This window comes from Halteromyces radiatus, assembly GCF_025201355.1.
Source record: "Halteromyces radiatus strain CBS 162.75 chromosome Unknown BX664scaffold_3, whole genome shotgun sequence".
In the NCBI taxonomy this organism is placed as follows: domain Eukaryota; kingdom Fungi; phylum Mucoromycota; class Mucoromycetes; order Mucorales; family Cunninghamellaceae; genus Halteromyces; species Halteromyces radiatus.
Window position 1 is genome coordinate 3,423,858 of NW_026251689.1, and position 27,863 is coordinate 3,451,720.

General features: G+C 32.6%; 16 protein-coding genes across 16 annotated transcripts; 9 read left to right on the plus strand and 7 right to left on the minus strand.

Moving 5' to 3' along the window:
* Positions 1-200: 200 nt before the first annotated feature.
* BX664DRAFT_348990 (uncharacterized protein) lies at positions 201-2,219 on the minus strand (the record flags this gene model as incomplete). The annotated part of the gene is made up of 1 exon (XM_051547590.1): positions 201-2,219. One exon carries the CDS (start codon positions 2,217-2,219, stop codon positions 201-203), a length of 2,019 nt encoding a protein of 672 aa, XP_051402258.1.
* Positions 2,220-3,466: 1,247 nt separating this feature from the next.
* On the plus strand, positions 3,467-5,002 carry BX664DRAFT_385169 (uncharacterized protein). The gene is made up of 2 exons (XM_051549229.1): positions 3,467-3,642; positions 3,702-5,002. The coding sequence occupies exons 1-2, from the start codon at positions 3,560-3,562 to the stop codon at positions 4,987-4,989; spliced, it is 1,371 nt and encodes a 456-aa protein (XP_051402259.1). The 5' UTR covers positions 3,467-3,559; the 3' UTR covers positions 4,990-5,002.
* A 1,137-nt stretch (positions 5,003-6,139) lies between these two features.
* Positions 6,140-7,359, plus strand: BX664DRAFT_249830 (uncharacterized protein; the record flags this gene model as incomplete). Its single annotated transcript, XM_051540283.1, has 2 exons — positions 6,140-6,611; positions 6,704-7,359. Coding segments are annotated over 2 exons (1,128 nt in total), but the record flags the coding sequence as incomplete, so codon positions are not given.
* Positions 7,360-7,965: 606 nt separating this feature from the next.
* Positions 7,966-9,439, minus strand: BX664DRAFT_330637 (uncharacterized protein). Its single transcript, XM_051545000.1, has one exon. The coding sequence runs from the start codon at positions 9,182-9,184 to the stop codon at positions 8,150-8,152; it is 1,035 nt and encodes a 344-aa protein (XP_051402261.1). The 5' UTR covers positions 9,185-9,439; the 3' UTR covers positions 7,966-8,149.
* A 336-nt stretch (positions 9,440-9,775) lies between these two features.
* Positions 9,776-10,778, plus strand: BX664DRAFT_278942 (uncharacterized protein). Its single transcript, XM_051541428.1, has 3 exons — positions 9,776-10,297; positions 10,357-10,489; positions 10,557-10,778. Exons 1-3 carry the CDS (start codon positions 10,053-10,055, stop codon positions 10,641-10,643), a joined length of 465 nt encoding a protein of 154 aa, XP_051402262.1. The 5' UTR covers positions 9,776-10,052; the 3' UTR covers positions 10,644-10,778.
* Positions 10,779-13,118: 2,340 nt separating this feature from the next.
* BX664DRAFT_365107 (Gar1/Naf1 RNA binding region-domain-containing protein) lies at positions 13,119-14,034 on the plus strand (the record flags this gene model as incomplete). The annotated part of the gene is made up of 3 exons (XM_051548452.1): positions 13,119-13,300; positions 13,427-13,907; positions 13,972-14,034. The coding sequence occupies 3 exons, from the start codon at positions 13,119-13,121 to the stop codon at positions 14,032-14,034; spliced, it is 726 nt and encodes a 241-aa protein (XP_051402263.1).
* A 649-nt stretch (positions 14,035-14,683) lies between these two features.
* On the minus strand, positions 14,684-16,042 carry BX664DRAFT_313825 (uncharacterized protein; the record flags this gene model as incomplete). Its single annotated transcript, XM_051542639.1, has 5 exons — positions 14,684-14,899; positions 14,978-15,032; positions 15,094-15,209; positions 15,293-15,513; positions 15,556-16,042. The coding sequence occupies 5 exons, from the start codon at positions 16,040-16,042 to the stop codon at positions 14,684-14,686; spliced, it is 1,095 nt and encodes a 364-aa protein (XP_051402264.1).
* Positions 16,043-16,258: 216 nt separating this feature from the next.
* Positions 16,259-17,427, minus strand: BX664DRAFT_313826 (uncharacterized protein; the record flags this gene model as incomplete). Its single annotated transcript, XM_051542640.1, has 5 exons — positions 16,259-16,339; positions 16,403-16,541; positions 16,612-17,059; positions 17,144-17,359; positions 17,424-17,427. The coding sequence occupies 5 exons, from the start codon at positions 17,425-17,427 to the stop codon at positions 16,259-16,261; spliced, it is 888 nt and encodes a 295-aa protein (XP_051402265.1).
* Positions 17,428-17,584: 157 nt separating this feature from the next.
* Positions 17,585-18,697, plus strand: BX664DRAFT_330644 (uncharacterized protein). Its single transcript, XM_051545001.1, has 4 exons — positions 17,585-17,675; positions 17,727-17,853; positions 17,905-18,131; positions 18,249-18,697. The coding sequence occupies exons 1-4, from the start codon at positions 17,621-17,623 to the stop codon at positions 18,500-18,502; spliced, it is 663 nt and encodes a 220-aa protein (XP_051402266.1). The 5' UTR covers positions 17,585-17,620; the 3' UTR covers positions 18,503-18,697.
* A 226-nt stretch (positions 18,698-18,923) lies between these two features.
* Positions 18,924-19,941, minus strand: BX664DRAFT_330645 (uncharacterized protein). The gene has a single exon (XM_051545002.1). It carries the CDS (start codon positions 19,921-19,923, stop codon positions 19,168-19,170), a length of 756 nt encoding a protein of 251 aa, XP_051402267.1. The 5' UTR covers positions 19,924-19,941; the 3' UTR covers positions 18,924-19,167.
* Positions 19,942-20,037: 96 nt separating this feature from the next.
* Positions 20,038-20,696, plus strand: BX664DRAFT_330646 (uncharacterized protein). Its single transcript, XM_051545003.1, has 2 exons — positions 20,038-20,416; positions 20,481-20,696. Exons 1-2 carry the CDS (start codon positions 20,115-20,117, stop codon positions 20,590-20,592), a joined length of 414 nt encoding a protein of 137 aa, XP_051402268.1. The 5' UTR covers positions 20,038-20,114; the 3' UTR covers positions 20,593-20,696.
* BX664DRAFT_330647 (autophagy-related protein 17) lies at positions 20,638-22,759 on the plus strand. The gene is made up of 11 exons (XM_051545004.1): positions 20,638-20,936; positions 20,996-21,205; positions 21,300-21,517; positions 21,580-21,626; positions 21,715-21,793; positions 21,851-21,986; positions 22,068-22,135; positions 22,186-22,310; positions 22,378-22,454; positions 22,508-22,588; positions 22,655-22,759. Exons 1-11 carry the CDS (start codon positions 20,697-20,699, stop codon positions 22,703-22,705), a joined length of 1,332 nt encoding a protein of 443 aa, XP_051402269.1. The 5' UTR covers positions 20,638-20,696; the 3' UTR covers positions 22,706-22,759.
* A 1-nt stretch (position 22,760) lies between these two features.
* On the minus strand, positions 22,761-23,281 carry BX664DRAFT_330649 (uncharacterized protein). The gene is made up of 3 exons (XM_051545005.1): positions 23,201-23,281; positions 23,058-23,137; positions 22,761-22,984 (listed from the first exon to the last, which is right to left on the minus strand). Exons 1-3 carry the CDS (start codon positions 23,268-23,270, stop codon positions 22,916-22,918), a joined length of 219 nt encoding a protein of 72 aa, XP_051402270.1. The 5' UTR covers positions 23,271-23,281; the 3' UTR covers positions 22,761-22,915.
* A 104-nt stretch (positions 23,282-23,385) lies between these two features.
* On the plus strand, positions 23,386-24,534 carry BX664DRAFT_330651 (Snf7 family). The gene is made up of 4 exons (XM_051545006.1): positions 23,386-23,692; positions 23,752-23,929; positions 24,030-24,256; positions 24,326-24,534. Exons 1-4 carry the CDS (start codon positions 23,527-23,529, stop codon positions 24,397-24,399), a joined length of 645 nt encoding a protein of 214 aa, XP_051402271.1. The 5' UTR covers positions 23,386-23,526; the 3' UTR covers positions 24,400-24,534.
* A 138-nt stretch (positions 24,535-24,672) lies between these two features.
* BX664DRAFT_330653 (ATP-NAD kinase-like domain-containing protein) lies at positions 24,673-26,652 on the plus strand. The gene is made up of 6 exons (XM_051545007.1): positions 24,673-24,840; positions 24,904-25,173; positions 25,248-25,376; positions 25,443-25,821; positions 25,883-26,318; positions 26,397-26,652. Exons 1-6 carry the CDS (start codon positions 24,738-24,740, stop codon positions 26,571-26,573), a joined length of 1,494 nt encoding a protein of 497 aa, XP_051402272.1. The 5' UTR covers positions 24,673-24,737; the 3' UTR covers positions 26,574-26,652.
* A 31-nt stretch (positions 26,653-26,683) lies between these two features.
* BX664DRAFT_330654 (high mobility group box domain-containing protein) lies at positions 26,684-27,646 on the minus strand. Its single transcript, XM_051545008.1, has 3 exons — positions 27,607-27,646; positions 27,068-27,340; positions 26,684-26,996 (listed from the first exon to the last, which is right to left on the minus strand). Exons 1-3 carry the CDS (start codon positions 27,625-27,627, stop codon positions 26,781-26,783), a joined length of 510 nt encoding a protein of 169 aa, XP_051402273.1. The 5' UTR covers positions 27,628-27,646; the 3' UTR covers positions 26,684-26,780.
* Positions 27,647-27,863: the final 217 nt, after the last annotated feature.

Below are 27,863 nucleotides of genomic sequence, written 5' to 3' on the forward strand. Positions count from 1 at the left end.
AAAGAATAAAAAACGATGATTAATGAAAAATAAATGATTAACATCAAGAAGGATATATATGTTTTTTTTTTATTGGTATTTGGAAGGAAATATATATATATAAAGAGGGTATGATATTTTCAACAAAAAAAAAAAAAGGACACTGTTACAAAAGAAGAAGAAAAAAAGAAAGACAATAAATAAATAATAAAAAAAAAAGGTTATACAGTAGGATGAACATCATCATGGGTGACAACAGCAGGAGGAGGATCCATAGTATTCAGTTCATGCAAGATGGTAACAATGCGTTGCATGGCTAGACGAGAAATATCCAACTGTAAGGCAGCATACATTTGTACAAGATCACCTCCAATTTCCTTCAACACCACACTATCTTGTTGATATTTGAGTTGACAATGAAGCATGATATCTTGATAAAATCGTTGACTTGTTCGAATAAAATGTTGTCCCAATTGAACCATCGAGATACTAGCAAATAATGGTGATGATGATGATGATGATGGTGATGTTGATGATGATGTTGATCGACGTTGTTGTTGTTGCATCAGAAGAGGAGTAGGTGTTGTTGGTGTTGTTGTCATTGGACTAGTTGTTATAACATCATGTTCTTCCATGGGTTGGAGGAAAGGTATCGATGGTTTTTTGCTCGGTGCATAGAATAAATGGCGTAATCTATAAAAAAATCCACCATTGCTATTCCGTTTCTTTCTTCGTTTGATCAAACCAAATAATAAAGGTCGATAAGGTTGTCGTACTTTCAATAAATCAGGCCATTGCCATGGAGAGGGAATAAAACTGGGTAAAGGAATATGTTGTAGAGTTAAACTGGTGGTATCAATAAAAGGTGTCGTTCTTAAAGCCAAATGTGCCGTATTTGAAGGTATTGTATGTTTTGATTGTTGTTGTTGTTGTTGTTGTTGTTGTTGTTGTTGTTGATTATCATTACCATTAATATTATTGTTGTTGTTGTTACTATTATTATTATTATTATTATTACGCTGATGATCAGGTGGACGATCTATAGGATGATGGTGATGATGGTGATGATGATGATGGTCAATATGATGATGATCATGATGTTTTACTTGCGATTCCTGTTCCTGTTGTGCTATTGGTACTTCATGATCATGTTGTTCATCCTGTTGTTTCTCTGTTGTGTCAACTTGATTTGGATCCAATTGTGAAGAATGTTCTTGAGTAGCATACCAATGATCCATTCGTTGTTTTTGCAAAGGATCTATATGAGAGGCAGGTTGAGGAGAGGGTGGACGTGATGATAATCGTTGTTGTGGTGCACCAACAGCAAAAGAAGCAGATGATGATGATGATGATGATGATGGTGCAGAAGTAGAGATTCTAACTTGAGGAGCATCCAAACTTGAAGAAGATAAAGAACGATTCAAAGGTAAAAATAAACGTTGATATAAAGCTTGACAACGTTTCTGAAGACCATAAGGTTGACCCCGTTTGAGTTGACTATCGATCTGGGCTAGATTATGATGGGCATTTTCACCAAAGATCGCAGCAAATCGTCGACAAAGATCGGCCACGATATCAATTTGTTCTTGACGAGATAATAATTGACATTCAAATACAAGTTGTCTTGATCCAATAGCTTTACGTTTGAGACCTAATTGTGCATAATTATGACGATCGACGACAACGACATGGCAACCTGCAGGAGGATCAAAGGAAGTCATTAAAAAAGAATGAATGATTTTGGTGACTTGTTGATGTGGTCGTTGTTGCCAAGCCTTTTGTAAGTTTTTAAGATTTGTTAATAATTGAGTCCATTGGGCTTGTTCCCGAGCCTTGATATCGAATTTTTGGCTGAGGCGTTGCCAATCCACATGCATCCATTGCTGGGATTGTCCTTCTGGTAATTGGCGTAGTTGTCGTTGATGAGCTATAGCTTGATAAGAATCTATCATTTCTAAACATGTTCTCATCACCGTTTGTCTTACATGAAGTTGCGGAGGAATCGTACCATTTTCTTGTTGTTGATCTATTGACCATCCATTTTGAAGTAAAGCCCGTGCTTGTTGAATAGTTTGTTTGATCCGGTCTAATTGTTGCTGTGTGGCTACATGCTGATCCAAACAAAACTGCTGTTGTACATCCGAACAAAATATATCCAAAAGTTGATCCAATTCTTCCGTTAATTCTTCAGCCACTGGGTGTGAAGATAAGGTCGAGATGGTTGTAGGAATGGATGTCATCTAGTAATAAACAATTGAAATGACAAAAGGAATGGAATGTACGAAACAACCAGAATGAAAGGAGGAGGGGGGATAGTGAAACTGGCTATAGCGTAAGGATGACGGAAAGGACAATTGTATATAAAGATAAAACGTATGTAGGGATTTCAACAAATGAAGAGAAAGAGAAAAAAAAGAAGAAGAAAAAAAAAAAAAAAAGAGGGGGAGAAAATATGTATCCGTTGTTTTATATCAAGTAAGAAAAAAAAAAGGGAAAAAAAAGGGAAGAAAAAAAAAAGAAAGTAGGCTTTAAAGAAGAAGAAAAAGGAGAAAGATTATAATAACTTGTTTTTTTTTTGTAAATACTTTCAAATATGGATGAAAAGAAACAAGCTTCTCCCAAAAAAGAGGGAGTGGGTGAGAAAATACACACACACACAAAAAATAATAATCAAATAAAAAAAAACAGACTCCCTGCTTTAGAAAATACAAGATTTGTTCTGGGAAGACTGATACTTGTCAAAAAATAGAAATTTTAGTACTACTACTACTACCAAATCTTCATCATTTGTGTAATATTGTTGTTGTTGTGGTTACCAACGAAGCACCCGAGATTTAAGTCTCCGTGTAGAAAATGCTACGCGATAACGCTTTGGTCATATCGGATAAACATTGTTTTCCCCTCTATTTCATCATCATTACCTTGTTTCAAACTTATTTAAATCTGTATTTTTTATTGGTTATTATCATCAATGAAAATAGAACATCAATTCTATACTCCACTCTAAAATCATTATTTATTCGATAACTAAAAAAGAACATCTTTATTTTTTTTTTTCATTGGACAAGTTTTTTTTTTTTTTTTTTTTTATGTATATTATCTTTTCTTGACAATCAAGTTAAAACTAGAGCTGGTTTACTTAATTAAACAGGGGGGTTGAAAAGAGAGTGTGTGTAGAGAGGAGAAGATAAATCAAAGGAACCAGAATAGTAAATACTAGTTCTTTTTGAATTTATCTACTCTTAAACATGTATTTGATGTTGTTGTTTGTTGTTTTTTGAATATCCAATAGGATGATGATTCCAATTTGCCCTGAATCGAACATAAAGCGGAAATGAAATCTGAGACTTTTTTCAAAAGAAAATCATTTGATTGGATATTTCTATAGGATGGGCGATCCTTTTTCGCGCGCGCGGCCTAAGACAGTTTTACTTGTATATATAAAACCTTTTTGTTTCCCGTCAGATCCTCCCTTTCTCAACTTTCTCCCCTTTCCCTTTTTTTTTCTTTTTCTTGCCACATTTTTTTCTTTTTTGTTTATTATCTTTAACCCCCCTTTATTCTTGTTTAATTCCAAATCATGTCACTTCAAATGTTACCTACTTCTTTACTATATGAAATCTTAAAGAATGTTCCTTTTCCAAGTCGTTGGGAATCTTCTTTGTAAGTAATGAATGTATTCTTCAACTTTTTTTTTAAACTTGTTTTTATTATTATTATAGAGTTTGTAAAACTTGGTATGAAATATGTCATGACCCTTATTTATATCTTGACATTCATTTGGAATATATGGAATTACATATGCTAGTGAAAACATTACAATGGATTCAACGACTTGGTTCCGTCAAGGTACGAAGTTTGGCTCTCCGTCATTGTTATTGTCAAGTACTTCGGGATACTCTTATTCCGGTCACTTTCCGATCTCCACAACCGAATCAACCTACTTTTTATACACAGTTACGTACATTGACGCTGGATCGTCGACGGATGGAATACAAGAACCATCAATTCACTCTATATGATGATTTATCTGATGTTTTGACTCGATTATTATTACAATTTCATCAGAAAGGATTATCATCACTGGAGATCAGTCATTGTGATATAGATTGGGCCATGACAGATCTGTTTACCATCATGCTTACCGCTGGACGACATTTGACAAAATGGATCTATCACGACAACTACAGCAATCATCATTACCATGACAACAGTAATAATAATAATAATAATAATAATGGATGTCAATATACCAATGGCAAAAAAAATAGATTAGCTGCTGATGATTTGTTACAAGCAATGATACTGGCGTTTCCAAATATGAAGCATTTTATGGGACAACATGACATTACGAATGATACAGTGATGATGATGGCTCGACATTGGACACAGTTGGAATCTCTGGTATTGAGTTCTCCTAATACTACTACAAAGACAGCAGCAACAACAAAAGCAACCACAACCATGATGACAAAAAGGGATGATCCTGTGGTTAAGATCTCAGCAAAGGCTTTCTATACATTGATTTCTCATTGTTCCTCTTTACATACTTTGGAACTTTGTGATGTTCAATGTATAAATGAATGGGATTTACGACGGATGTGTCATTGGCGGGACGTACAACAAAAAAGACGACAACGATCCTATCATCCTTATCAATCAACATTACTACGAAATAGGCTATCATCTGACAAACGAATAGGTATCTCCTTGCGTCATGTGAAATTGACACAGTATGTGACAACTCCTTTATTGTCTCAAGGGATCCTGCAGCTCTTGGCCCTTTTTCCTCATCTTCAAACTCTGATTTATGCTACCAATCATCACTGTTATCAAATTGCAATGCATGATGATTATGAAAGGGGTCAACTTCAGGAGATGATGAAAGAATGGCGACAATTACAACAAAACGAATTTATTTCTTCAGCTGGCTGTAAAATCATTACTCATTTCGATACTCCTGTGACTATGGAACAACGTTTATTATTGACTAGTTATTCATTAGGATAGTATTATTATACCCATTTTTTTTTTTTTTTTTTTGAATAAATTCTCTTATTGATCACTTTTTTTTTTTTTTTAAAAAAAAAGAATTGTATCACCTTTCTTTCTCCAAGACGAGTTACGGAATTTGGAATAGTAAAAGAAAAAAAAAATGACGATTCTAATAAGAAATGTCGGTTCACATGCGGTACGACTTGAGATGATGAGTGGATGTTTCGGGTTCATGATTCCCAAATTTCAGGGCATCTAACGCGGGCTTTTTTCTATTGTTAGGCAGCTCAGCCGACCAACCTCATTCGTTCCTTACAACGTGTTCATTGTTTAAATAAAGGAGTGAAAAAAAGGGAAAGTCTATTGGAAAAGGTTGACATATATTTTTGCCCACGTTATTTCTTTTTTTCTTTTCTTTTCTTTTCTTTTCTTTACACTTTTCTTCTTTCTATTTTACCCCCAGTCCATTCTTTCTTTCTTTTCTTACCCTCTTTATCCTCTTTTTTTCGCCTTTCCTCCTCCTCTACCCTTCTATTTCGTTTTCATCTTTTTTTTTTCTTCTTTTCATTATACAATATTTCATCATTTTACTTTTTTTTTTTATTCAAAAGGCATTTTTTTTTTCATTCCAATCATAGACTATATATTTTTTTTTTTTAAAAAAAAAGATACTAAATAACAACGACTGGTTTCCTTGTGATTATATCTTTTTTTTTTTTCTCCATACAACCAAAAAAAGACAAAATTAGTACTTTATTAATTCATTTATCAGTAATATCCCATTTTCAATCTCCATGATGAATCATTCTAACAACAATAATGGACAATTTAATGCAGCACCTATTCTACTTCGACATCCTTCTTCATTTATGATCGATAACGAGAATATGACATATCAAGGAAATGCAAAGGTAAATTGAAATCATCATTGTTTAGGAAAACAACGTGGCTGCAAAAAAAAAAAAAAAAAAAAATTGGTGGCACAATGACAATTGTCATTAAAAAATAAAAATGAGGGATGAGGGTACCCTATCTTGGTAATGAGGCTCGTGATAGTCTCATAAATGTATGAAACAAAAAAGTATTCATTCTCCGCCTTTGCTTTTTTTTCTTTTTATAGTCTGCATATCATTCGTCTTCACCCGAACCTGATACCATTATTGACGACGTCCCTCAAAGATTGGAACCTGAACAATATCAATACGAATTCCCACCAAAGTCTCATTTACAAGCTTTATCTGTTCAACTTGATCAATCATTGGAAGATAGTTTATCTTTCTTTGATGCCTCCTCATTCACCACCATGTCTTCCACTTGTTCTTCTCGTGTTTCTTCCGTTTTGACCGATGAATTTAACGCTCAAGAAGATCAAGAATTCAATTCCTTTTTGGCCACTTTGGAACAAGAACAACAAGCCAATGGATTTTCTCTTTCTCCTCCTCCTGTACAAACGAACTTGGTATTAGATCGTCAATTATCTCCTTTACAACTTCCTCAACAAGTACAAGACATGACTACTCGTTTACGTGAAGAATCTTATGATTCTATTTCTACTATCACTCAACCTATTGTTGCTCCTTCTTCCTTTTTAACTCGTTCTGTTCCTCAAGAACAAATTGAATGGCATGATACTTTTGGTTCTCAAGCTCCTCTCTGGCAAGGTAAGAAAATAACAAAAAAAAAAAAAAAAAAGGAAAATAAAAAAATTCATTTTATTTTTATTTTATAGATGACATGGATTACCATTATGATAGTATTCATCCTCATCATCGATTATCTGATGTGGATCAAGATATTCCTGTGATTCGACGACCTTCTGAAAATGTACTATCTGACAGTAGCAGTGTGATGGATGATGACAGTAGTCAATTCTCTCATGATTCCAAGGTGATTTTTATCAAATTGAACAAGAAAAACAAAGTGGCGTCTCCCTATATTCCCAAACGATCTACCACTTCTCAGAGTGATGAAGGATATGATGATAATTCTTATATCATAGAAGAAGATGAAAAAGAAATGCAATCAGATTCTGTGTTTCTTCCTCTTGGACGTCAAGAAGAGGATGAAGACTCTTTACAACGTCAAATTGATCAATTACAAGCCCAAGTCCGTGAAGAAAAAGCCATGCGATTGGCATTTGAAAAGGCAATGGAAGAAATGGTGCTTCTCATGGATCAACAACAAAAGATGCTTTATGATCGTGTGGAACAAGAAGTCAGTATGCGTCAAGTATATGAAAAGAAAATGGAGGAAGCCTTGGCCATGGTGGCTCCTTTGGAATCAAAACTCAAGAAGGAAACTGATGCTCGATGTGAACTGGAATCAATGATGTCTCATGTTCTTGGTGAATTACAAGAACTTAAACTTGCTCATAAATCATCTTCTCGACCTTCTTCAAAAACTACCACCACATTGGTCACTCGACCCAATGACAATAAAAAACAACCATCAACAACTACCTATCGCCTACCCAAATCATCATTGACTCGACCTACTACTACTACCACTACTACTTCGTCTAGACAATCTACTCGACCTTCATCTCGTTTCACTTCTTCTTCCCAATCATCTACTCGTCATACTTTATTACAACACTGATATCCCCCCCATGAATTATACATTTTTTTACTATTTTATTATTATTTTTTTGGACTTTATGGATTCCCTTTTTATTATTTTAGTGCCTTATTCATTTTATTATTACATCTCTCTCTTTTTTTTTTTATCACCTTATTATTATCCTTATTATTCAGCATATTCATTTTTCATGTATTTCATTTTGTATTTTTTATTTTTCTTATTTACCCTTCTCCTTTTTTTTTTTTTTTTTTTTTTTGCTTATGCCCTTTTTTTTTTTTTTTTGACTCTCTAGAATTTACCCTCTTCCGTTTTTTTTTTTTTTTTTACCCAAATAAAACATCAAAAACAAACAATCCATTTAGACTTTTGATATTCCTCTTTGGGTCTGTTGTGTTTCTTTGGGTAAATACATTATATACTCTTTTGTCTTCCTTATATCATCATCAGAACATCGTCAAGTCACACAATACATATCATCAACAGAACGTTTTTATTGATTTCAAACAAGAAGACAAATAATAATAATAAAAATAATAAAAATATATACTAATTTAAGAACTAAACAAATCAATGAATAATATATACAAAGAGATGATCACAGACCAAACTTTTCAGTGACATGGGTTCCACGAGGCACAGGATAAGCAACATGTAAATCAATAGGGGAATCCAAAGATAAAGGCATGGGCACAGTGGCTTCTTGACTTGATCTTGAGGGTGATATCGATGATTCGCATTGTTTTTCTTGTGACTCATTACTTGATGGTAAGGTGGATGAGGCAGTTGTAGTGGAATTTTGACTCCTGTTGCTATTTGATTGGGTATCATCATCTCTGTCATATTTTGAATCCAAAGGAATCGTCAGTGAATTGGAGATGGAGAATTCAACAGTAGGTGCATCATCAGTTGTTGTGTCCACTTTTCGTACTTTATTATCATCAGCGTCGGTTGTTGTGTCATTCTCTACCTTTCGTACTTTGTTATCATCACTATCGATTGTTGTTGTGACATTCTCTACTTTTCGTACTTCATCACCATCGGTTGTCGTGTCGTTCTCTAGCTTTCGTACTTTGTTGCTATTATCGTCATGGACGTCCTTACTGTCGGATGGTGATCGATTTCGTTTGTTGTTGTTGGGTGCTGAAAAGCCTGGTCGTCGTCGATATGTTTTTACCATAAAAGGTTCTTCATCCAATGGTTCATCAAAAAATAGATTATTATCATTATCGTCACTGTCGTTGTTGTCATTGTCACTAGAGACAAAATCATGTTCTTGACTACTACTAAATCCATCATCAAAGCCATCTATATTGAATTCAATCCCATCGTTGCTAATAGAATCCTGGTCATTGTTGAAGTAGTCGTTGGTATCATCATTTTCGTCATGGTGCAATGAATGTGGGGAAGACATATCAACAGGAGATGAAGTGATTGAAGTGGAAGAGTCCAAAGTATCAACAATAGGGACTGATTGTGTGCAAGACTCCGTTTGTATTGAAGAAATCAAAGGTGAAGTGTCGTTATTATGGTTGGAAGAGAGGAGTTGTTGATCAGCTTTGGTGGCACCATTATCAATGTCAGTATCACGGAGAACAATAAAGCTTGGTTTTCGAGGTTTCTGTGTAGGCATTAAAGTCAAAGAATGACGGGTATCACCAAGATCAGCCAAAGGTTGTCGTGCGCGTGTTATTTCCTTTTTGATAGGTAAAGTATTTTCTTGTTTATCTAAAAAAACAATGTTTTCCTTTGAATTGTTTTCATTGTTTGGTAGTTTTTTTTGGACCGAGAAGAATTGATCAATGGTAGTATTGTTTTGAGGAGTAGACTTTTTCAAAGATCTCTTCCCTGCCATCTTTGGAAGAAGGGGAAAAGTAAAAAAAAAAAAAAAAAAAAAAGTGTCAACTAAAGTGTCAATGAAGAAAAGAGGAGAGAGAAAAAAAAAAAAAAAAAAAAAAAAAGGAAGAGAGTGTAGGAAAGGTTCAATATTTGATGTCATCAAGATAAATTGAATTGCAGCGTTCTTATTGGTTGGTTCTCCCAAGCACGAACAAAAGGGAAAAAAGACACACAGAAGGCAAAAAAAAAAAAGAGAGGTGGCGGTAGCTCAAAAAAAAAAAAAAACAAAAGGGAAAAACACACTCTACCCTTTTTTTTCTTCTTCTTTGTCCAAAAAGTTACATTTTATTCTTTTCCCCTCTCTTTCACCAAAAAGGTATTTTTAAAAGAAAAGAAAAGGAAAAACAACATGTCACGAAACAAAATTTATTTCTATATAATATATCAACATATACATATACTATACGAATAATATTGGGTGACTGTTGCTTTCTATCTGTTGTCATTATCACCACGTTTTTACTTATTCACTTTTTTTTTTGTTTGTTATATTTATTATAGTTTGACCAACCTTCCCTACTCGTCGTCCTTCTCTCCTACTTTTTTTTTGTTTTCTTTTACCTTCCTTCTTCCTTACTTTTTATATATATATACATAAAAAAATGTCAGCTCAACAACAAACCAACTTGACATCTCACAAGTTTGTCGATCCTACTCCTCTTCCCGAAAATATCCCCAAGGTAGATGAAGTAGGTGCCACTTCTGCTCCATTGAAGAGTGCCTCTTTCTTTATTGGTGCATACTGTAAGGATTACAATGAAGACTTTATGCTTTGCAAGAATGAAAACAATGATCCTAAGCATTGTCTCAAGGAAGGTCGCAAGGTCACTCGCTGTGCTATTGATTTGTAAGTGATAGAAAAAAAAAATTAATATATAGAATAATAATTTTTATTATTGAAAATAGAATCACCAAACTTCGGGAAAACTGTGGAAAGGAATTTGATGCTCACTGGCAATGTTTAGAAAATAAAAATCAAGAATTGTTCAACTGTCGTCAACCTGAAAAGGCTCTCAATTCCTGTGTTTTTGAAAAATTGGTAAGAAAAATCATCATCAACTAAGAAAACTGGATTAATTTTTTTTTTTTTTTTTTTAAAAAAAAAGGGCTTGAAAAAGACTATTCCTGGTGCTCCTGAAGGTCAACAAGTGCATGAAAAATCAAACCCTATCTTCAAACCTCAAATGAACTAGATTTCTCCCTTCTTCCTTTTTACACATACACACATCTTTGTTGATTATATACATTTTCTTTTTCTTTTCTTTTCTTAGTATTATTCCTCTTTTATTTACAGAAATACAGACCTTACAATAAATGAAAAAAATATCAAAACAATGTATTATTTTATGTTTCATGATGGCTCTATTATGATGTGAAATAATCAAGGAGTCTCGTTTGTCATTTATCTATCAACATTATTCAATGTATTGACGTATTTTTTTTTTTTTTTTTTGACAGCAAATCGGCCAATATTGAGGATACATACTCATCAATATCATTCCTTCTCTCCATCCTCTTTCAATTCCTCATCTAGTTTCCTAATGCTTTTTCCTGTCATAAAACAAAAGCCAATCATAACAAAAAAAAAAAAAAAAAAAAAAAAAAAAAGAAAATATGTACAAATCAAAGTTTTATTGGAAGTTCAATATGAAAATAGATAAAAATACAAATAAGGCTAGTTACTACAAATGATCTAATGTCTTTGGTAAACATGATGAAAGCGAATCAATATTTTACCGGCACTTCGATTTTGGACATCTTGCTGCCAGATACTGACGTTATTCTTACTGATGGTGAAACAAAGTTTGCAGTCCTCGAAGGTGGCTATCGCATTGTGTGGAATTGGTGTAAGTTGAGTGATAAAATAAAAAAATATAAAATAAAAAGTCGAGAACAAGTCTGTGAGGTTTCTTTTTTTTATTTAAAAAATAGTCAAAAAGAGACAAAGTATCTATACAAAAAGTTATAAGTACGTGGTGAGCGATACGTAATACCAGCATCATCATACTATTTAAGGTTGGTGATCAAATTTTGTATTTGTTTATTCTTATTTATCATTGATGTAATGTTATCATCATATGTGTAATGATTTATCATAATAGCTGCCCTGGAGTGCATTGATATGTCTCTTCCTTGGTAGTCATTATGGACCTTTAGCATAATGATTTTCAAAGTCCGTATTTTATTTTTATTTTTTGATATTTTTATTTTCTTTTCTTTGTTTCTTTTTCTTTAATCATAGTATATCAATTAGTCATCTGTAGTAGTTATATTTTTATTTATTAAAACTTTTTATTTTTATTCCAACTACTTTGTTACATTGTCAATGTAATTGATTCCATCTTATGATGTACTTTTCATTCTTTATCAGTGAAAGCATTCTTTGATTTTATGGATATAGTTATGGAATACGCTGATACGACACCGGTGATATGGTCGGAAGATTGATTTGATCTTGAAATGTTCGTCGACTGTCAATGTGGATATCTCCAGGAGTGAATGGAAAAAGGGGCCGTGGATTGCAGGTCGATCAAACCTTCACCAGCAATCGAAGCATTTACGACTGAACATGATTATATCACTAATCTCTCATTTGGTCACTGATTTCCTACAAGCACTGAATCATTAGGTAACATTGAAAGATACTCTGCGTGGACTGCTTGGTAAGGCTTTATTGAAAAGAAGTAAAAAAAAAAAAAAAAAAAATGCTAAAGATCAACATGGATTGCACGACTTTTTTTCTCATAGGATCATCTTGTTCGCATCGCTTGGAAAGTCAGATCGGAATTCTATATAACTGTTTTGGAGGATATTTGCCCATCGACCGATTCATCTCACTCCAAGTCACCATTTATTTTTTTTTTTTTTTGCACCAAGCAGCAACTATGTACAGAAAAGTAAGCTTTTGGACATGGATGATGATCATGATGAAACGACCGTGAACTCACTTCACTGATCTACTTCAATCACATGTGTGGGTTTAATCTTTGTATACTGTTTTCCTGAATTCAACAAAAATTACTCTATCTGTTTTCATATCAAATAAAGCTTTGATTTGTAACTTCGTTTTTTTTTTTTTTTTTTTTTGTTATGATTGACTTTTGTTTTTACTAGAATGGTTTGACACAAAAATCTATCTTTTTTTTTTTTTACGGGCATTCAAAAATCAAGTTTGTCGCATAATCCATTGCATTTGTCGCAAAGTACACACACGCGTGTACTAAAAAATCATCTACGAGCACCACGATTGGTATGTGCCAGAAAATCATTTGGCGTGTACCAGAAAAATGATTTGCACGTAATTCTTTTTTTTTTTTTTTTCTATTTGCACCAAAAAAAAAAAAAAAAAAAAAATCCTGCGTAAAAATATTGATCCAATAATTAAGCTTTTTCACTATCCGCAAAAAAAAGAAGAGGCTTGCGGGGGCCAAATAGAGTTTCCTATCCTATTTTTTTTTCCCTTTTTTATCTCACTTCTTTTTTTTTTTTTTTTTAATATTATCCAATGGATCCTTCCGTTCTTCCTGATAATGAACCACAACAATCGACTCAAGTACTAGAAAAAAAGTTAGGAACAGATACCCTGATCACAGTAAGTTGATGACAAAAGGAAGACCTGAGACGATCTTTAACTGGTCCATCGATCTATTTTATGACTGTTATAGGAAATGGATAAAGACGATGAAAAGAATACCATGAATGACACAACAAGTGTAGAACACTCATCAACTGTTGAAACAAAAACGACAACGGTGGATTCTTTGGATAGCGTACTTGCGAATACAAACAAGGAAACCGAATATGACAGTAGCGATTTGGAATTATCATCAGATGATGATTCTGATGAAGAGTAAGTCATTGACAAAAAAAAAAAAAAAAATAGAAACATTCTTCATTGATCTGTGGATAGATCTCACTCACATTTATGCTCTTTCTCATTTTTTTTTTTTTTTTTTTGTATGGGTGACATCACTAGTGAAGCAACAGATCAAGACAACCATGATGATGACGATGAGGACGATGAGGATGGAAACAAGAAGATGCAACAACTTAGGACGGTGAATGAGGTGACGGATATTGTGATCAACAAACCTCAGTTTGAAATGAAGGAAGATACGGAGATTCGACCAGTGGGTGAGATATTTAGTGTGATTGACAAGACGGTGGTGGTACAAAGCCGACCAGGATTGGCTGTTTTGGATATGGAATCATTGTTGGTATTTGAAGATCGAGTGATGCTGGGTGAAGTATTTGAAACCTTTGGTCCAGTGGAACGTCCTTTTTACTCTGTACGATTCAATGATGCAGATGAGATTGATCGATCACATGCCATCGATGGTGCTGCCATTTACTATGTGCCCTCATATGAACGTACTCAATTGGTCCAGGTAGAGAAACTTAAATTGATCAAGGGAACGGATGCCAGTAATCGATATGATGAAGAAGTTGGTGCAGAGGTATATAAATACAAAAAAAAAAAAAAAAGATTCTCTTTTTTATTCATTTCTTGGATTTGTTTAGGAATTGGAATTCTCGGATGATGAACAAGAAGCTGCTTATCGTCAATCCCTCAAGAGAAAGTAAGAAAAACAAATGAATTTTTATTTTGTAATGACATATTATATATATATAGGAAAAAGTCAGCAGGAACTTTGAAAAAACGATCAAGAGAACAACAACCAGAACCAATCATGCCTAATCGTCAATTACAAAGTTATGCAGATATTATGGGTCATCAACAACAAAGACAACATCCTGATAGTATATCTGATTTACTGAACGCTTATTCATCAACACAGTCAAGACCTGATGTCACACCTTCATCTGTAGCACCATCAACAACAACTGTCGATCCTACCCCGTCAACAAACACCCCTACATCAATCACAGAAGAAAAACAAGAACAACCCAGATCTTTCTTTCGCTCTATCCGATCCCTTTTTTCTCGACCTCCACCTTCCAGTCATTAGATTTCATTTTTATTAGTATCAAACATGTTTTATTGTAATAAAGAAAGTTTTTTTTTTTGGTATGGTATATTGTATGCGTGTTTGTTTGTTGAGTATGATATATGTATATATAAAATCAAAAATATGTAGAGGAATAGACAACGGTATATGTAAACAAATAAAACAGGGAAATAAAAAGAAATAGACTATGTTATGTATGTATGTGTGTGAGAGAAAGAAGATGAAAGTCGCAGTGCTTGTCTAAAAAAAAAAAGATTGTTTCATTATTCGTCTATGGCATCATTACTGTCGTTGGTGTTGTTGTCATCGTCGTCATCATTGTTATCATCGTCGTCATTATCTTGTTCAGTATATGAAATCACACGTCCCATCCCTTTGAATTCAAATGCCACAGCCTGTTGAGCCTGTTCAATCATAGTATCTGTCATACGACAAAGTCTTTGGAACGTCTTGTCATTTTCCCATTCATCTTCCGAAATCTTTTTCACAAAAAAAAAAAAAAAAAAAAAAAAAAAGGTGAGAATGATTTTGATCTTTGAAATGTTCATTTGTATTACATCTGATGCTGGTAATGGTAACACCAATGGATGAATGTTGACCCCACCTCCTTCACTAAATAATAAAATATAAAGAATTATTATTATTTATCTACAAAGAAAAAGAGAGAACTTACGAAAATGACATTTGTTTCTTCATTTGAGCCATTTCTGAAGCTTGTTTTCGTACTGTTGCTTCCAACATGGCATTGACGGCTAATAAGGATTGATTCGAGATTTCCAAATCGGCAATCTAAATAACAAAATATATATATATATTTTTTTATCGGATGATCATGTTCATATAATTTATTTTTCGTATGTAAACTACTTTACCTGACGATTTACCCGAGCTTCATTCAATACCATGATATCCTGATCATCATTATCACTTTTTCTTTCCTCTTCTTCTTCTTCTTCTTGTTGTTGTTGTTGATCATCCTCGTCTTCGTCTTCTTCTTCTTCTTCTTCTGATTCTGAAGGTGTGGCAGATTGGGAGGATTCACTATGACCAAGATAAGACGAAGTGACGTTGGTGACGTGATACTTCTTTTCTTCTTGATTATTATTATTATTAGAAACTACAGTATTAGACAAACCTTGTGGTGAGTTGGGTAAGGCGGAACGGTGAGTTTTAGAGTGAGAAGTGATGACAGGAGCTGTAAAAGATTTGGTCATGGATGAGGATTTAGGAAGAGAAGGATGATGGTGCCGGGTAGGTTTATATATTTCAATAGCAGGACGTTCTTTGTTGGATGGATGATTGGTATAAGATGTTGTGGAGGATCGTTTTTGTTGATAATCAAAAGAGTTATAATGATGAGAAGGTCTAGAAGAAGAAGAAGAAATAGAAGAAACAGTACTACCATTAGGCGATCGAGATGTTGGATGATAAATATTCAAAGCAGGTTTTTCTGATAAAGAAGCATGTTGAAGTTGAGCTACTGAACTAACACGGGGTTTTCTTGTTGTAGAATTGTTGGATGAAGAAGAATAACCAGAAAGAACACTAGACTTTGCTGAAGATAATGGTTGACTAGGTCGTAATATATTTAATGCTTTTGGTTGTGAATGTTCCTTTGTCATGAGGAAATATTATTATAGAAAGAAGAAAAATAAAGAAAAGAAAAAAAAAAAAAAGAAAATTCAAAATCAAAACAACAACAAAAAAAAAAAGTGAGAGGAAAATGAAAATCAGACCAAATAAAGTAAAAATCAACGAGGATGAACAATACTACTGAAGAATGGTAAAATGAAAACAATTTTTATTATAATACAATATGATACAAAAAGATAGGGATACTAAAAAGTAGTACCGGCTAAATCACAAAGTTCGGAAAGAAATTCTAAATATTGAGTTCTTGAACCTCCATTTGTCAATAACTATATAGAAAAAAAAAAAGGAAAGATTAGGTTGACAATAGAATATATATATATTTCACTTACCTTCATTTGACTATTATTAGAAATATAAGCAACAGGAGTTCCAACGCATGATAGTGTACAATAATCAATTTTGATACGAAGAGTGTCATAAAGATGTTCTTCAAGTAATTCCATCATAGTGAGGTCTGTTTTTTGTAATCTAATAAATAAAGATGAGTTGGTTTTTTTTTTTTTTTATTTGTTAAAAAAAGAAAAAAATTTAAACTTACAAATTTTGCATTTTTCGAAGTTCTTCCATGGATACATTAATAGTGATAGATGATAGTTGTTCGGAAAATGAGAGATTATAAGTCAACTCCAGAGCATATTGAGGAGGTAAAGTTTCATTTGCTTCAAAGTCATATTTCTTGATAAGTGAACTAGTCCACCAATCCACCAGAGCTTTCATGATACCGCCTGAAGTATGAAACTTTGTAATATGACAACCAAATTCCGTTTGAAGCCATTGTTGTACAATATCCGCCATTTGTTTGTTATTGAATCTAGTCAAGATTAAAGGATAGTCTTTTGCATCGAGCATAGGATCATTACCATTATTGTTATTGTTATTACGAGGTACAGTTGCCGGTAATAAATAGATCTGATGTTTGGTAGGATTTTGTCGATTTTTATACCATATTTTAATTTGAAAGTCAATAGGTAAACTTGTTTTATCCACTACCACCAAAAAAAAAAAAAAAAAGAAAAAAAAAGTTTGTTAACTTGTACCTAATTATATATATATATATATATTCATGTTACCACTATCCCAACCATTGATTTTCATATATTCAAAATCAATATCAAGAAGTATATTACGAGTTGGATTTGGTTCTCCTACACCATCACCTATCACCATATCTACTGCATCAGATAGAAAAAGTGCCAAACTATTCACAAGTTCTTGTCGGGTCTTTTTCGCGAATTGTATCAGAGGAGTAGATCGCCATAGAATAAACGTTTGATTAAACAATTGATCTTTATTAAAAAAAAATCATTTTTGTATTAGTTTCATATTCATATTATATATTTCTATATTTACCCATTTGATCACCAATACCGGCATGTTCAAAATCCATCGTTTTATGAAAGAGAGAGAGAGAAAAAAAAAATGTATGTAAATTTCAATCACAGCAAAAAGGTGAATTAAGAAAGGCCAAGCGGTAAATTTCTCCTCTTTCTTTCTTTTTCTTTCCTTTTTTTTTTTTTTTTTTCTTTCGTTTTTATCCTGCTGATGATATGGATCTTGAACAAGAAAACAAATATGGAGATAATGGTGAAGAACTTATTAATAGTAAGTATCAACTGAACGGTTTTATATAGTATACTAAACTTCCCTTTTTAGATGTAGTAGCCAATATTTTCTCTTTTGATAATGCTAGACGACAACGTATGCTGGACGGTTTTTATTTCCAAGATGCTGTTTTTATATCACCACTTTTATGTGTTAAAGGAAACTATAATATTAAAAAGTAAAGAAGAATAAAACAATATTTTTATAAACTCACCTTCTTTTATTTTAGTGTATTCTTATTATGGAAGGCATTGAATCAACAGGAACCTAGTATCGATAATGTTTGTTTTGATGGTCAAACTTGTGTAGTCTACATGACTCAAACTCTTCGACCTAGATTGTTTCCTTGGGTTTCTTTACAAATTCCCGTCATCACTACTCTTTATTTTAAAGAAACTGATCTAGATAGTGGTTTATGGAAAATATATCAACATGAAGAAACTTGGACTATTGAAGGTAAAAAAAAAAAAAAAAAAAAAAAAAAAAAAAAAAAAAAAAAAAAAAAAAAAAAAAAAAAAAAAAAAAAAGGAAGAATAAATGGTTTATTTTATTAATTTTTTTTTTATTCTATAGGTTTACTTGAATCCGTTCCTTTATTATCAAGATGGTATGATTACGTTATAAGAACAATGGCAGGCAAAGTATTGGTATTTTCTGGTCAAATGTTAACATCAGCAAACGATACTGCTCAATTGTTGAATTCAAGGAGTCAAGAAATTGAGGATGCTACAAGGAAATTAGCTCAAGAAAATGCGGCTTCATGGAAATCAACTTCTTTTTACGATGACAGTGATTATAATCGAAAAAGCAATAGTGATCTTGAATGAAACAATATTTATTACTTTAATTATTTAATATTATTCTATATTGTATTTATATCCTATTACATACCATCCCTATTCTTTTTTTTTTATTTGTCAAGGTAGATACCATATTTTTTTATATACATATTATAGTGATTCATTTTCTTTAATAAATATTAAGAACAAACAAAGATGCAAGTCTACACTGTACCTTTTTTTTTTCATGGGACCTTGTTTTCCAAAAACAAATATTACCCGAAGTTATCGTATCACCTTAGGGGCATGATCAAAAAGGGTATCCAACTAATACTCATTGGTATTCATCATATTTTCAACAATAACAAAAAAAAAAAATCCATTTGTTACATGGTTACTATTTTTTTTTTTTTTTTTTTTTTTACTTTTCTTTTTTTCTTTTCTTTTTTTCTTTTCTGATGACGAGAAGGTTTTATTGATTTGGTGCAACATCCACTTTCTATTTCTAGCCATATGCATTTGATGAGAGAGTTTCCATCATCATTGTTGTTCAAGCATATGCTTTTGATACAGCATTTTAAAAATGCAGTTGATTTATACATTGATCCTCCTTTTTTTTCATCACCCCCACATTATCTACCAATTTCTATAATCTCAATTTATTTCTAATGATATCAAATATAATCTATTATCTAATTCTATCATGTACAAATCTAATATTCCATTCTTCTCTTGGGTAATTGTTGAGCAATTCGATCCTTTTCAAGGGTATCCACGGTATCCACAAACCCCACCAGCACAATCCGTTGTCCACGAGTGATATCCAGACCTTGATGTCTGATATGAGCGTCATGATATACAGCGTCGCCTTGATGATTGGGTCTTATTGTTAAATCATCTGATGGAAGAAAAAACAAGGTACCACCACCATCAAACCCATCTGGTGAATTGATCAAAACATTAAAGGACAAAAGACATCCATCCGTATGAGGGGCCAATCCGTTTTGAGCTGAACTATCATAACACACAAGAAACAAATCACGAAATCCAAGTTGACCGGGTGCAAATCCATAAGTAGGTGCTAAAATAGGTTCCACAAGACGATGTTGAAGCAAGTTAGTCAAGTAGTGCAGTGATGGTGTAGACGCAATCGGGATATCTGTCGTAGGGAACACGGAATGTCGATCCATTGTCCATTCATCCGTGAATGTTGGTAACTGACTAAGGATCTTGTCACATTCTTCAGGTGAAAGTAGATGAGGTAAAACACATGGATGGAGAGATGGTTGACGGAAGACTTGACTATAGATCCAGCGATTCGTGGCAATCGTCCGTTTCTCGGGTGGATCCTGTTGTAACCGTTTCAAACGTATGTTATTGTCATGGTGCATTGACTTTTGTCTTGTTGTTGCTTGTATTTGTTCCTCAGGATCTAGATCACCAAAGAGATCAAATTCATCATCTGTCATATTGAAAATAAAAAAAAAAAAAAAAAAAAGGGAAAGTATATCGGGAATTCAACAAGATCTTTTTTTTTTTAAATAAATCCATGGGTTCTGCTTTAAATGGTTTCATTTCTTTTTTTTTTTTCTTTGGTAATAAAACGTGAATTAGAGTATTTTTTTTTTCTTTTCGATTATTTATTTATAAAATAGAGAAAATGCAAATATGGATTGTGTTTTTAATTTCACTTGTAAGCATACATAAGTGTCAAGCTATGCAATTAAGAAAACATGATCAAAGAATAGATGAACCATTCAAAGAAGAAGTTGTCTTGAATACTAAAACATCACATAATATTACTTCAACAACAAAAGGATGTGGTAGTGGGACAATGACTTGTTTTGCATTTGCTTCAGATCATACAGATTTACCTGTACGTTGTGGTACTTTGACTGATGTACCCTTATGTCCATCCAATGATGAAAAAGAAGAATGTAACGTATTTTGTGATGCGGATGGGTAAGTATATATATATATATAAAGATGTTGATGATGATGAAAATTTAACTTTATATATTTATAGTGGTGCTAGATTATGTAGTATTGCATTTAATGACTGTTGTCAACATAGTAAAAATGGTTGTATTTCCTCACAACCCACAGATATTCATTTGTTGGACAAAAATCCAAAATAGGCAATGGTTTCAACCCCGCTTCAATTGATATGGGTCATGCACACAATATTTTCTTTTTCCCTCCTTTTATATATATATTTCCCCTTTCTCTTTTTTAATAAAGCATGGAACAACAATTAATAGAATTACTTCTTGTCGCAAAAAAAGCTTTATCTAGTGGTCAATCAATAGGGGAACAAGCCAATCAATTATCACAACAATCGGAACTTCATGCTGATATCATTGAAAGAACGTGGCCCAAACTTGTCTTTGTTCACAATCATATTCTCGTACAACTTAGTACTTTGGACCGAATACGGGATTTTGTTTTAACGAAAATAGAAGCCATGAGAACTATTATCAAGGTAAAACAATAAAAAGGTATCATAGATTGATTTCATTTTTTTTTTTTTTTTTTGATTAGCAAAGAGAAGACACGTTGGCCAAAGTATCATTTGATTTACAATCTATCTTTGGATTATTAAGATCTTGTGAAATTGATCCTGGTATTCTTGAACTCAATCAACAAACGGGTCAAAAACAAGACCAGGTAGTTACTTTGTTTGATTATATTCAAGACCAAGCAGTATTGGAATTACAACAACATGCAGATGAAGAACTAGGAAAAATCGAGGTAAGAGAGAGAAAAATATATAGATAAAGTGATCTTCTCTGAAACCTTCTTAATTTTTTTTTTTTTGTGGAATTTTTCTTTTCCTTTTTTTTAGATGCTTTGTAGTTCCGTTGAAACATTATCCAAACAATTATCTAATCAAATCAACGAACTGGCTGCCATGAGAGATAATGCTTTATCTATCTCTTTGGACGAATCCACTGCTAATTTCGCCAATGCAAAGACACATGTTCAAGAAACTGAAATGACAGCTATGGCAGATATATTGACTGGACTTACAAATCATTATGATCAATTGGGTGAAGCTACTAGGTATAAACATTGGTCATTGAAGGTAGAAGAGGATGAATAATCAATCATTTATTTCTGAATAGAATATGTCAGGCCAATCCTGAAACATGTGAAGAATTAGATATCACAGGTAAGAATGGGGGATTCATGGAAGTAAAAGAGTAGAAAATCTATAGGAATGAACTTTGATACACATTTTTTTCTTTTTTCTTTTTTAGTGCTGCAAGATGATCATGAACGTCTACCGGATATTTTGAATGATTTACGAGATTCTTTGGATATTGTAGCATCTGTTAGGTAAGATTATTATATTATATGTATATAATAGGTTGATCATGATTTCTCTTTAAATAGTGAAGAAATACAAGTTCAAATGCAAATTTATACTACAGTACAAGATGAATTATTAAAAGTATTGGATCATTTCGAACAATTCAGTGCTTCAGGTGGTCTTGCGGATCATATCTCGGAAAAACTGATAGTAGCAGAGGTGATAAAAAAAAAAAAAAAAAAAAAAGGAAAAGAGATGGACGCATCTATATACTTACCCAATTTTTTTTTATTATGATAGAATGAAATGAATGAACATGAATCAAATTTGGATCATTACTTTGAACAATTGACCTCATTAACTGAATGGTATGTAAGAAAAGGGTAGTATCTTGAGCTTACTTTGATTTTATTTAAAGGTATCGACAATTCACTTATTCTTACCATCAATTGATCATTGAAGTGGAACGACGAAGAAAAGTGGATCAGGAACAAGAAAATCTAAGACTTGAATTGATGCGTACATTAGAAGAAACATATCAAGGTAACCAAAAAAAAAAAGAAAAGAAAAGAAATATGGATTCATCACCTTTTATTTTTTATGATTTTAGAGGAAGTACAAGAAAGACATAGATGGATAGAAAATCATGGGCAATATTTACCACAAGACTTATGTGCTTTTATCTTTGTAAGTGAATAATGATGTTCATTGATTGATTGATTAATTAACTGATGATATAGAATCCTCCTTCGAAATTGACAGTGATCAAGGAACAAGAATCAAAACAATTACCTCAATTCTCTAAAGATACTATACAAAAGGTTAAAGAATGAAAGGATACAAGATGGATTTTTATCTGACTTTTTTTTTTTTTTTATTTTGATTAGGCATTAGAAGATGTCAAACAACAACAGATACAAGACCAACCCTCTCAGTGATAGTCCATATATATATTAAGACAAAATAAAAATTGATAGAATTTGATTTGTGCTAGTTTAAATAGAATAAAAAGAAGAAGACGAGAGAGCTTTTATTATTATTTTTTTTGGAAAAAAGAAAGATGTATAATGAAATATATAAAACTAGAATATGACTATGTATGAATGAATGGAAGAGAGTTCTAATTGATAAAAAGGTTTGATCATTTATCAAGTAGAAGAAGTTGTAGGTTGATCTGAGGTCTTTTCCTTTCCAAAAGCAATAGCACTCATTCGGGCCTAAATTAAACAAGAATAAGAATAATAAAAAACATGATATTTATCTTTATATATATATATATATATATTTTACCAATTCTTCTTCTAAACGACCTTCCTTTTTCAAATCCATACGATGCTTGACCATAATACTAATGTTGGTGACATAATAAACTAGAATAATAGAAAAATATAAGAAAACTAAACCCATATTTTTTTTTCTTATTCTCTACTTACGAGTTGTTCCAGCAAGGAAAAGTACCATGGACTTGTGAGCAATATCAGCAAGATTGGATCCTAAAGGCATGGTTGTTATATACAATGAAAAGGAAAGAAAAAAAAAAAAAGTGGAACCAGGGAATGCGAAAGGTTTCTTTTTGTTCTCACTCTGTTAATTTCAATCCCCGTCATCGACACTTTGTCTTTATTTTCTCAAACAGCTTGTTTTCCTTTTTTTTTCACTTATCCTTTCTCTTCATCTTTGTTTATTTTCAATTGAACAATTTATTTTTTATTATTTTATTTTATACCACTTTATTTAAAACACTTTATTACAAAACAACATGAATCTTTTTTTTGGAAAAGCAAAGTCAAAGACAACTGCCAAGGATGCCATTTATAAATTACGAGATACCTTGGATATGCTTGAAAAACGACAGACATATTTAGAGGCCAAGGTAGAAACTGAATTGAAAATTGCAAAAGCCAATGCTACCAAGAACCGAAGAGGTAATGAGAATATAATTTTGTTCAATGACAAGATTAAACTCTTTTTTTTTTTTAATTAGCTGCGCTTATGGCTCTGAAACGAAAAAAGGCCTTTGAAGTCAATATTGAAAAGATTAACGGTGCTCGTATGACCATTGAAACACAAATGATGGCTATTGAAAATGCTAATGTTAATTTGGAAACAATGGGTGCTATGCGTGCTGGTGCTGAAGCTATGAAAAATATTCATGGATCAATGTAATTTTTTTTTTTTTGCCAAGATAGATAATACCAACAAAAAGAAGGGTTTATCTATCAGCTGATGATCATATATTAACACTTATTTTATTGCTTTTAGGGATATTAACAAGGTGGATGCAACAATGGATGATATTCGTGATCAAATGGATGTAGCCAATGAAATTTCAGATGCTATTTCTCGACCTGTTGGTATGGGTGAAGATTTGGATGAAGATGATTTGTTGAATGAATTGGAGGAATTAGAACAAGAAGAATTGGATCAAAAAATGTTGGAAACACCTGCTCCTGCTGTATATACTCCCAATGTACCAACCAATGTACCAGGTAAATAAAAAAAAAAAAGAGGATGTTTATATCAATTTATGGGTACTGATTTTATTATTATTATTATAGAACAACGCAAGACAAGAGTGGAAGACGACGAAGAAGAAGAATTGGAAGCTTTGAAAGCAAGTATGGCCATGTAGTAGTTAAAACTAGTTTATTATTTCCTTTTTTTTTTTCTTTCTTTTCTATATTCTTTGTTATGATACATAATCAGATGATATATATCTCTCTCTGTCTTTCTTTTCATTTCATTTCTGATTATATATATATACTCCATTCTTTTTTTTTTTTTTTTTTTTTTTTGCTTAGAAAGATTATTTGTACTTTTGTTAAGTAAAACAAGGAATTTGACACGATTTAACTTTATTTTATAAAACCGGGAACTGGAAAATGAGAAAAATTTGAGTTTTCTTTTTTTTTTCTTTCTCCCTCCTTTATTCTTTTCTTTTTTCATTATTTTTATTTTATCTATAAAAAAATGTTACTTACATTAACAGTGACCAAAGTACATCTTCCTGTAGAATTAACCTATGATGGTGAAGGACTACGTATTGAAGGCGACTTTAATGCACACAAAAAACGTAAAGACATATATTTTTATTTTTCCTTTTATTCACTATTTTTTTATTTTCATTATTATATAGTCAAGGCAGGACGAAGTTGTGGTTGTATTCCACTTCCTCCTCCAAAGTTACCGGATCCTACGTTATTACCTATTGACCATCGTCATCTTTTAAATATGACCTATCAAGACTCTACCCATATGCTTCATATCCAGGCTTTAATTCCTCGTCAACCTGATCAAGAAAATAAAAGTACTTTGGATCTTTACAAATTCATGTATTCGGTGACAAAAGGTCAAGAACAAGACGCTATTCGGTTTTGTGAAGTAGTTATGGAAGATGCATACAAAGGTAAGATATGTTATATTTTTGAAAAGGGGGTACTCATTTCTATTCGCGTTTTATCTTTTCTCTCTGGGAACTAGGTTTGGTAGCACAAAAACGACTCAAAGTATTAATAAATCCATTTGGTGGTCAAGGACAAGCAAAAAAGATTTATGAAGAACAAGTACGACCTATTTTTGAAGCTGCCAAATGTACTGTGGATATTCAATGTATGTATAATAATAATTTAATATATATATAAAATGAGATAATTCATTCTTTTTATGTTGATATAGATACAGAATATCAAGGTCATGCTATTACAATTGCTAAAGAATTGGATATTACAGCCTATGATGCAGTGGTAACAGTGAGTGGTGATGGTGTGATTCATGAAGTGATCAATGGGTTTTTACAACGTTCAGATGCTCGTCAAGCCATTCGACAATGTCCCCTTGGTGTGATTCCTGGTGGTACTGGTAATGCATTGAGTATCTGTATGTTAGGTGAACAACAAGGTTTTGATCCCATGGTAGCTGCATTACAAGTCGTCAAAGGTCGGTCATTGGCTTTGGATTTATGCTCAGTGACATATGATGATCATAGGTATTTTTCTTTCCTATCACAAAATTATGGCATCACTTCTTATGCTGATTTGGGAACGGAAAATTTGCGGTAAAGTTAAAAAAAAAAAAAAAAAGTGAAATACTTTTATTTATTTATATTATTTATTTAGGTGGATGGGTGATGCTCGTACCATCCTTGGATTATTGAAAGAAATCTTATCAGGCAATAGTTATGGTATGGAGGCAGCTGTTCATATTGTAGAAAACAACAAGGATACCATTCAACGACAATACGAACAAGCACATGCATCGGCAACTTGGGAAGATCTGGCTGAACAACCAAATGGGGAGGATGGTATGGTAGTGGACACAATCCCGGCATTGAATGAACCTGTCCCTGAAGATTGGACTAAGATTGAAGGCAAAATCTCATTTTTCTTGACGAGTAAGACACCATTACTTGCTCGTGGCATGTTGAGTCATCCTTGTGCTTTACCTAGTGATGGATTATTGGATCTTTTATTGGTACGTGGACAATATGGTGTGATGAAACAACTAGGTGTCTTTGAAAAGGTTGAAAAAGGGAATCATTTAGATTCAAAAATTGTAAGTAGAATATATATATATTATATATCATCCTCATCTTTTTTTTTTTTTTTTTTTTTTTAAAAAAAAAAAAAATAGGTTGAATATTATAAAATCAAAGCATTCCGTTTGACCCCCAAACCTGCTCCAGGTCAAAAAGCTTATGTGGCCATTGATGGTGAACATGCACCTTTGAAACCTTTCCAAGTCCAAGTCCATCCAAGATTAGCCTTTGTACTTAGTTTCAATCCTACTTTTATCAATGCACGACTTTAGATTACCTATGTAGACGATACACACACTTTTTTTTTATTTTTACAACATCGGATACCAATAAAGTCTTTTATATATTATATTTATTTGTTTTTATTAAAGAAAAAAAAAAAAGGAATTGAATAAGAATAAGAATAAGAATAATAAAAGAAAAAGAGAGAGAATGATAAAAAGAAGAAGAAAAAAAAAAAAAAGAAAACGGGGGAAAACTTAATGCTTGGATTTGCTCTTCTTATTCTTCTTTTTCTTCTTTTTACTTTCTTCAGTAGCAGCAGGTACCACCGCAGGAGGAGAGATAGGTTCTTTGGGAGGTGTGATTTTTGACTTTTTGGTTACAGTTGAATCATCCAAATCATGGCTTGGTACATAAGTTTCCATTTCCTTGTCAAATCTTGCTTTATCCTTTTCAGCCATGACACGATAAGGCTATTCCCAAGAAAAAAAAATAAAAAATAAAAAATAAAAACCAATGATCTTTTTTTTTGTAATATACTTACTTCCTTTTGTTGTTCAGTCAAATTTCGCCATTCTTCACCTAATAGTTTTGCAATTTCAGTTTGTGGCAACGCGGGATTTTCCTTGACTAATCTTGGACGGTTTTCATTGCTAAAGTGTAGATAGGAAGAGGTATTCTTTTTAGGTGCATTCACATCTTTTTTCACCCGTTTTTTTTCTTGTCCCATATCCATGGTTTTTTTCTTGTTTTGCGCGGTCAGGAGTTCACCAAGTTGGATCAAGCTTTTACCAGCAGCTACAAACGCATCTGCCAACTTTATATTTTTTTAAAAAAAAAAAAAAGATATGAGTGATGAAGTAAATAAATAAATATTTTTCATAATAGTAGTAGCAGCAGTAGGAATAGAACGAAGTAAGAAGGAGATGTGAGGGGGAGGGATCACTTGCTGAGATGATGGTAAAAAAGAAAAAAAAGGAAAAAAAATTCATAGCCAGTTTTGGACGTGACAAAAAAAAAAAAAAGATAACTATCTATACTTTTACTGCTACTACTTATTTTTCTTTATATATGTATATTTACATTTTCTTGTTGAGAAGGCATAGTTTTGAAAAAAAAAAAAAAAAAGATAGAAAAAAAAAAGTATGGAAAAGAAAAAGGAAAAGAAAGAAAAAGAGAAAAAAGAAAAAAAAAAAAGGGAGAGTGGGGGGACTGGTTACCAAGATTTGATTGGGGGCCGGTTGACCCAATAATTTTGTGAGAGTTTTTGGCCTAAAAAAAATGGATGAGGCCCAAGCCGGCCCCCCGGCCTTTGACTGGTTTGCTTCTGCCTAGTTTTT

Bases quoted from the DNA above. Each gene is read 5' to 3' on its own strand.
- BX664DRAFT_385169 (XM_051549229.1), top strand. From the start codon at position 3,560: ATGTCACTTCAAATGTTACCTACTTCTTTACTATATGAAATCTTAAAG. The intron at 3,643-3,701 runs GTAAGTAATGAA...TTATTATTATAG, and splicing joins AGTCGTTGGGAATCTTCTTT to AGTTTGTAAAACTTGGTATG.
- BX664DRAFT_330637 (XM_051545000.1), bottom strand. From the start codon at position 9,184: ATGCCTACACAGAAACCTCGAAAACCAAGCTTTATTGTTCTCCGTGAT.
- BX664DRAFT_278942 (XM_051541428.1), top strand. From the start codon at position 10,053: ATGTCAGCTCAACAACAAACCAACTTGACATCTCACAAGTTTGTCGAT. The intron at 10,298-10,356 runs GTAAGTGATAGA...TATTGAAAATAG, and splicing joins ACTCGCTGTGCTATTGATTT to AATCACCAAACTTCGGGAAA. The intron at 10,490-10,556 runs GTAAGAAAAATC...TTAAAAAAAAAG, and splicing joins CCTGTGTTTTTGAAAAATTG to GGCTTGAAAAAGACTATTCC.
- BX664DRAFT_330644 (XM_051545001.1), top strand. From the start codon at position 17,621: ATGGATCTTGAACAAGAAAACAAATATGGAGATAATGGTGAAGAACTT. The intron at 17,676-17,726 runs GTAAGTATCAAC...TTCCCTTTTTAG, and splicing joins TGGTGAAGAACTTATTAATA to ATGTAGTAGCCAATATTTTC. The intron at 18,132-18,248 runs GTAAAAAAAAAA...TTTATTCTATAG, and splicing joins AGAAACTTGGACTATTGAAG to GTTTACTTGAATCCGTTCCT.
- BX664DRAFT_330645 (XM_051545002.1), bottom strand. From the start codon at position 19,923: ATGACAGATGATGAATTTGATCTCTTTGGTGATCTAGATCCTGAGGAA.
- BX664DRAFT_330646 (XM_051545003.1), top strand. From the start codon at position 20,115: ATGCAAATATGGATTGTGTTTTTAATTTCACTTGTAAGCATACATAAG. The intron at 20,417-20,480 runs GTAAGTATATAT...ATATATTTATAG, and splicing joins GTATTTTGTGATGCGGATGG to TGGTGCTAGATTATGTAGTA.
- BX664DRAFT_330647 (XM_051545004.1), top strand. From the start codon at position 20,697: ATGGAACAACAATTAATAGAATTACTTCTTGTCGCAAAAAAAGCTTTA. The intron at 21,206-21,299 runs GTAAGAGAGAGA...CCTTTTTTTTAG, and splicing joins AAGAACTAGGAAAAATCGAG to ATGCTTTGTAGTTCCGTTGA. The intron at 21,627-21,714 runs GTAAGAATGGGG...TTTCTTTTTTAG, and splicing joins TGAAGAATTAGATATCACAG to TGCTGCAAGATGATCATGAA.
- BX664DRAFT_330649 (XM_051545005.1), bottom strand. From the start codon at position 23,270: ATGCCTTTAGGATCCAATCTTGCTGATATTGCTCACAAGTCCATGGTA. The intron at 23,138-23,200 runs GTAAGTAGAGAA...CTATTATTCTAG, and splicing joins TTTCCTTGCTGGAACAACTC to TTTATTATGTCACCAACATT. The intron at 22,985-23,057 runs GTAAAATATATA...TGTTTAATTTAG, and splicing joins GTCGTTTAGAAGAAGAATTG to GCCCGAATGAGTGCTATTGC.
- BX664DRAFT_330651 (XM_051545006.1), top strand. From the start codon at position 23,527: ATGAATCTTTTTTTTGGAAAAGCAAAGTCAAAGACAACTGCCAAGGAT. The intron at 23,693-23,751 runs GTAATGAGAATA...TTTTTTAATTAG, and splicing joins TGCTACCAAGAACCGAAGAG to CTGCGCTTATGGCTCTGAAA. The intron at 23,930-24,029 runs GTAATTTTTTTT...TATTGCTTTTAG, and splicing joins AAAAATATTCATGGATCAAT to GGATATTAACAAGGTGGATG.
- BX664DRAFT_330653 (XM_051545007.1), top strand. From the start codon at position 24,738: ATGTTACTTACATTAACAGTGACCAAAGTACATCTTCCTGTAGAATTA. The intron at 24,841-24,903 runs GTAAAGACATAT...ATTATTATATAG, and splicing joins CTTTAATGCACACAAAAAAC to TCAAGGCAGGACGAAGTTGT. The intron at 25,822-25,882 runs GTAAAGTTAAAA...TTATTTATTTAG, and splicing joins TTGGGAACGGAAAATTTGCG to GTGGATGGGTGATGCTCGTA.
- BX664DRAFT_330654 (XM_051545008.1), bottom strand. From the start codon at position 27,627: ATGCCTTCTCAACAAGAAAAT. The intron at 27,341-27,606 runs GTAAATATACAT...AAAAATATAAAG, and splicing joins TGCCTTCTCAACAAGAAAAT to TTGGCAGATGCGTTTGTAGC. The intron at 26,997-27,067 runs GTAAGTATATTA...TCTTGGGAATAG, and splicing joins TGACTGAACAACAAAAGGAA to CCTTATCGTGTCATGGCTGA.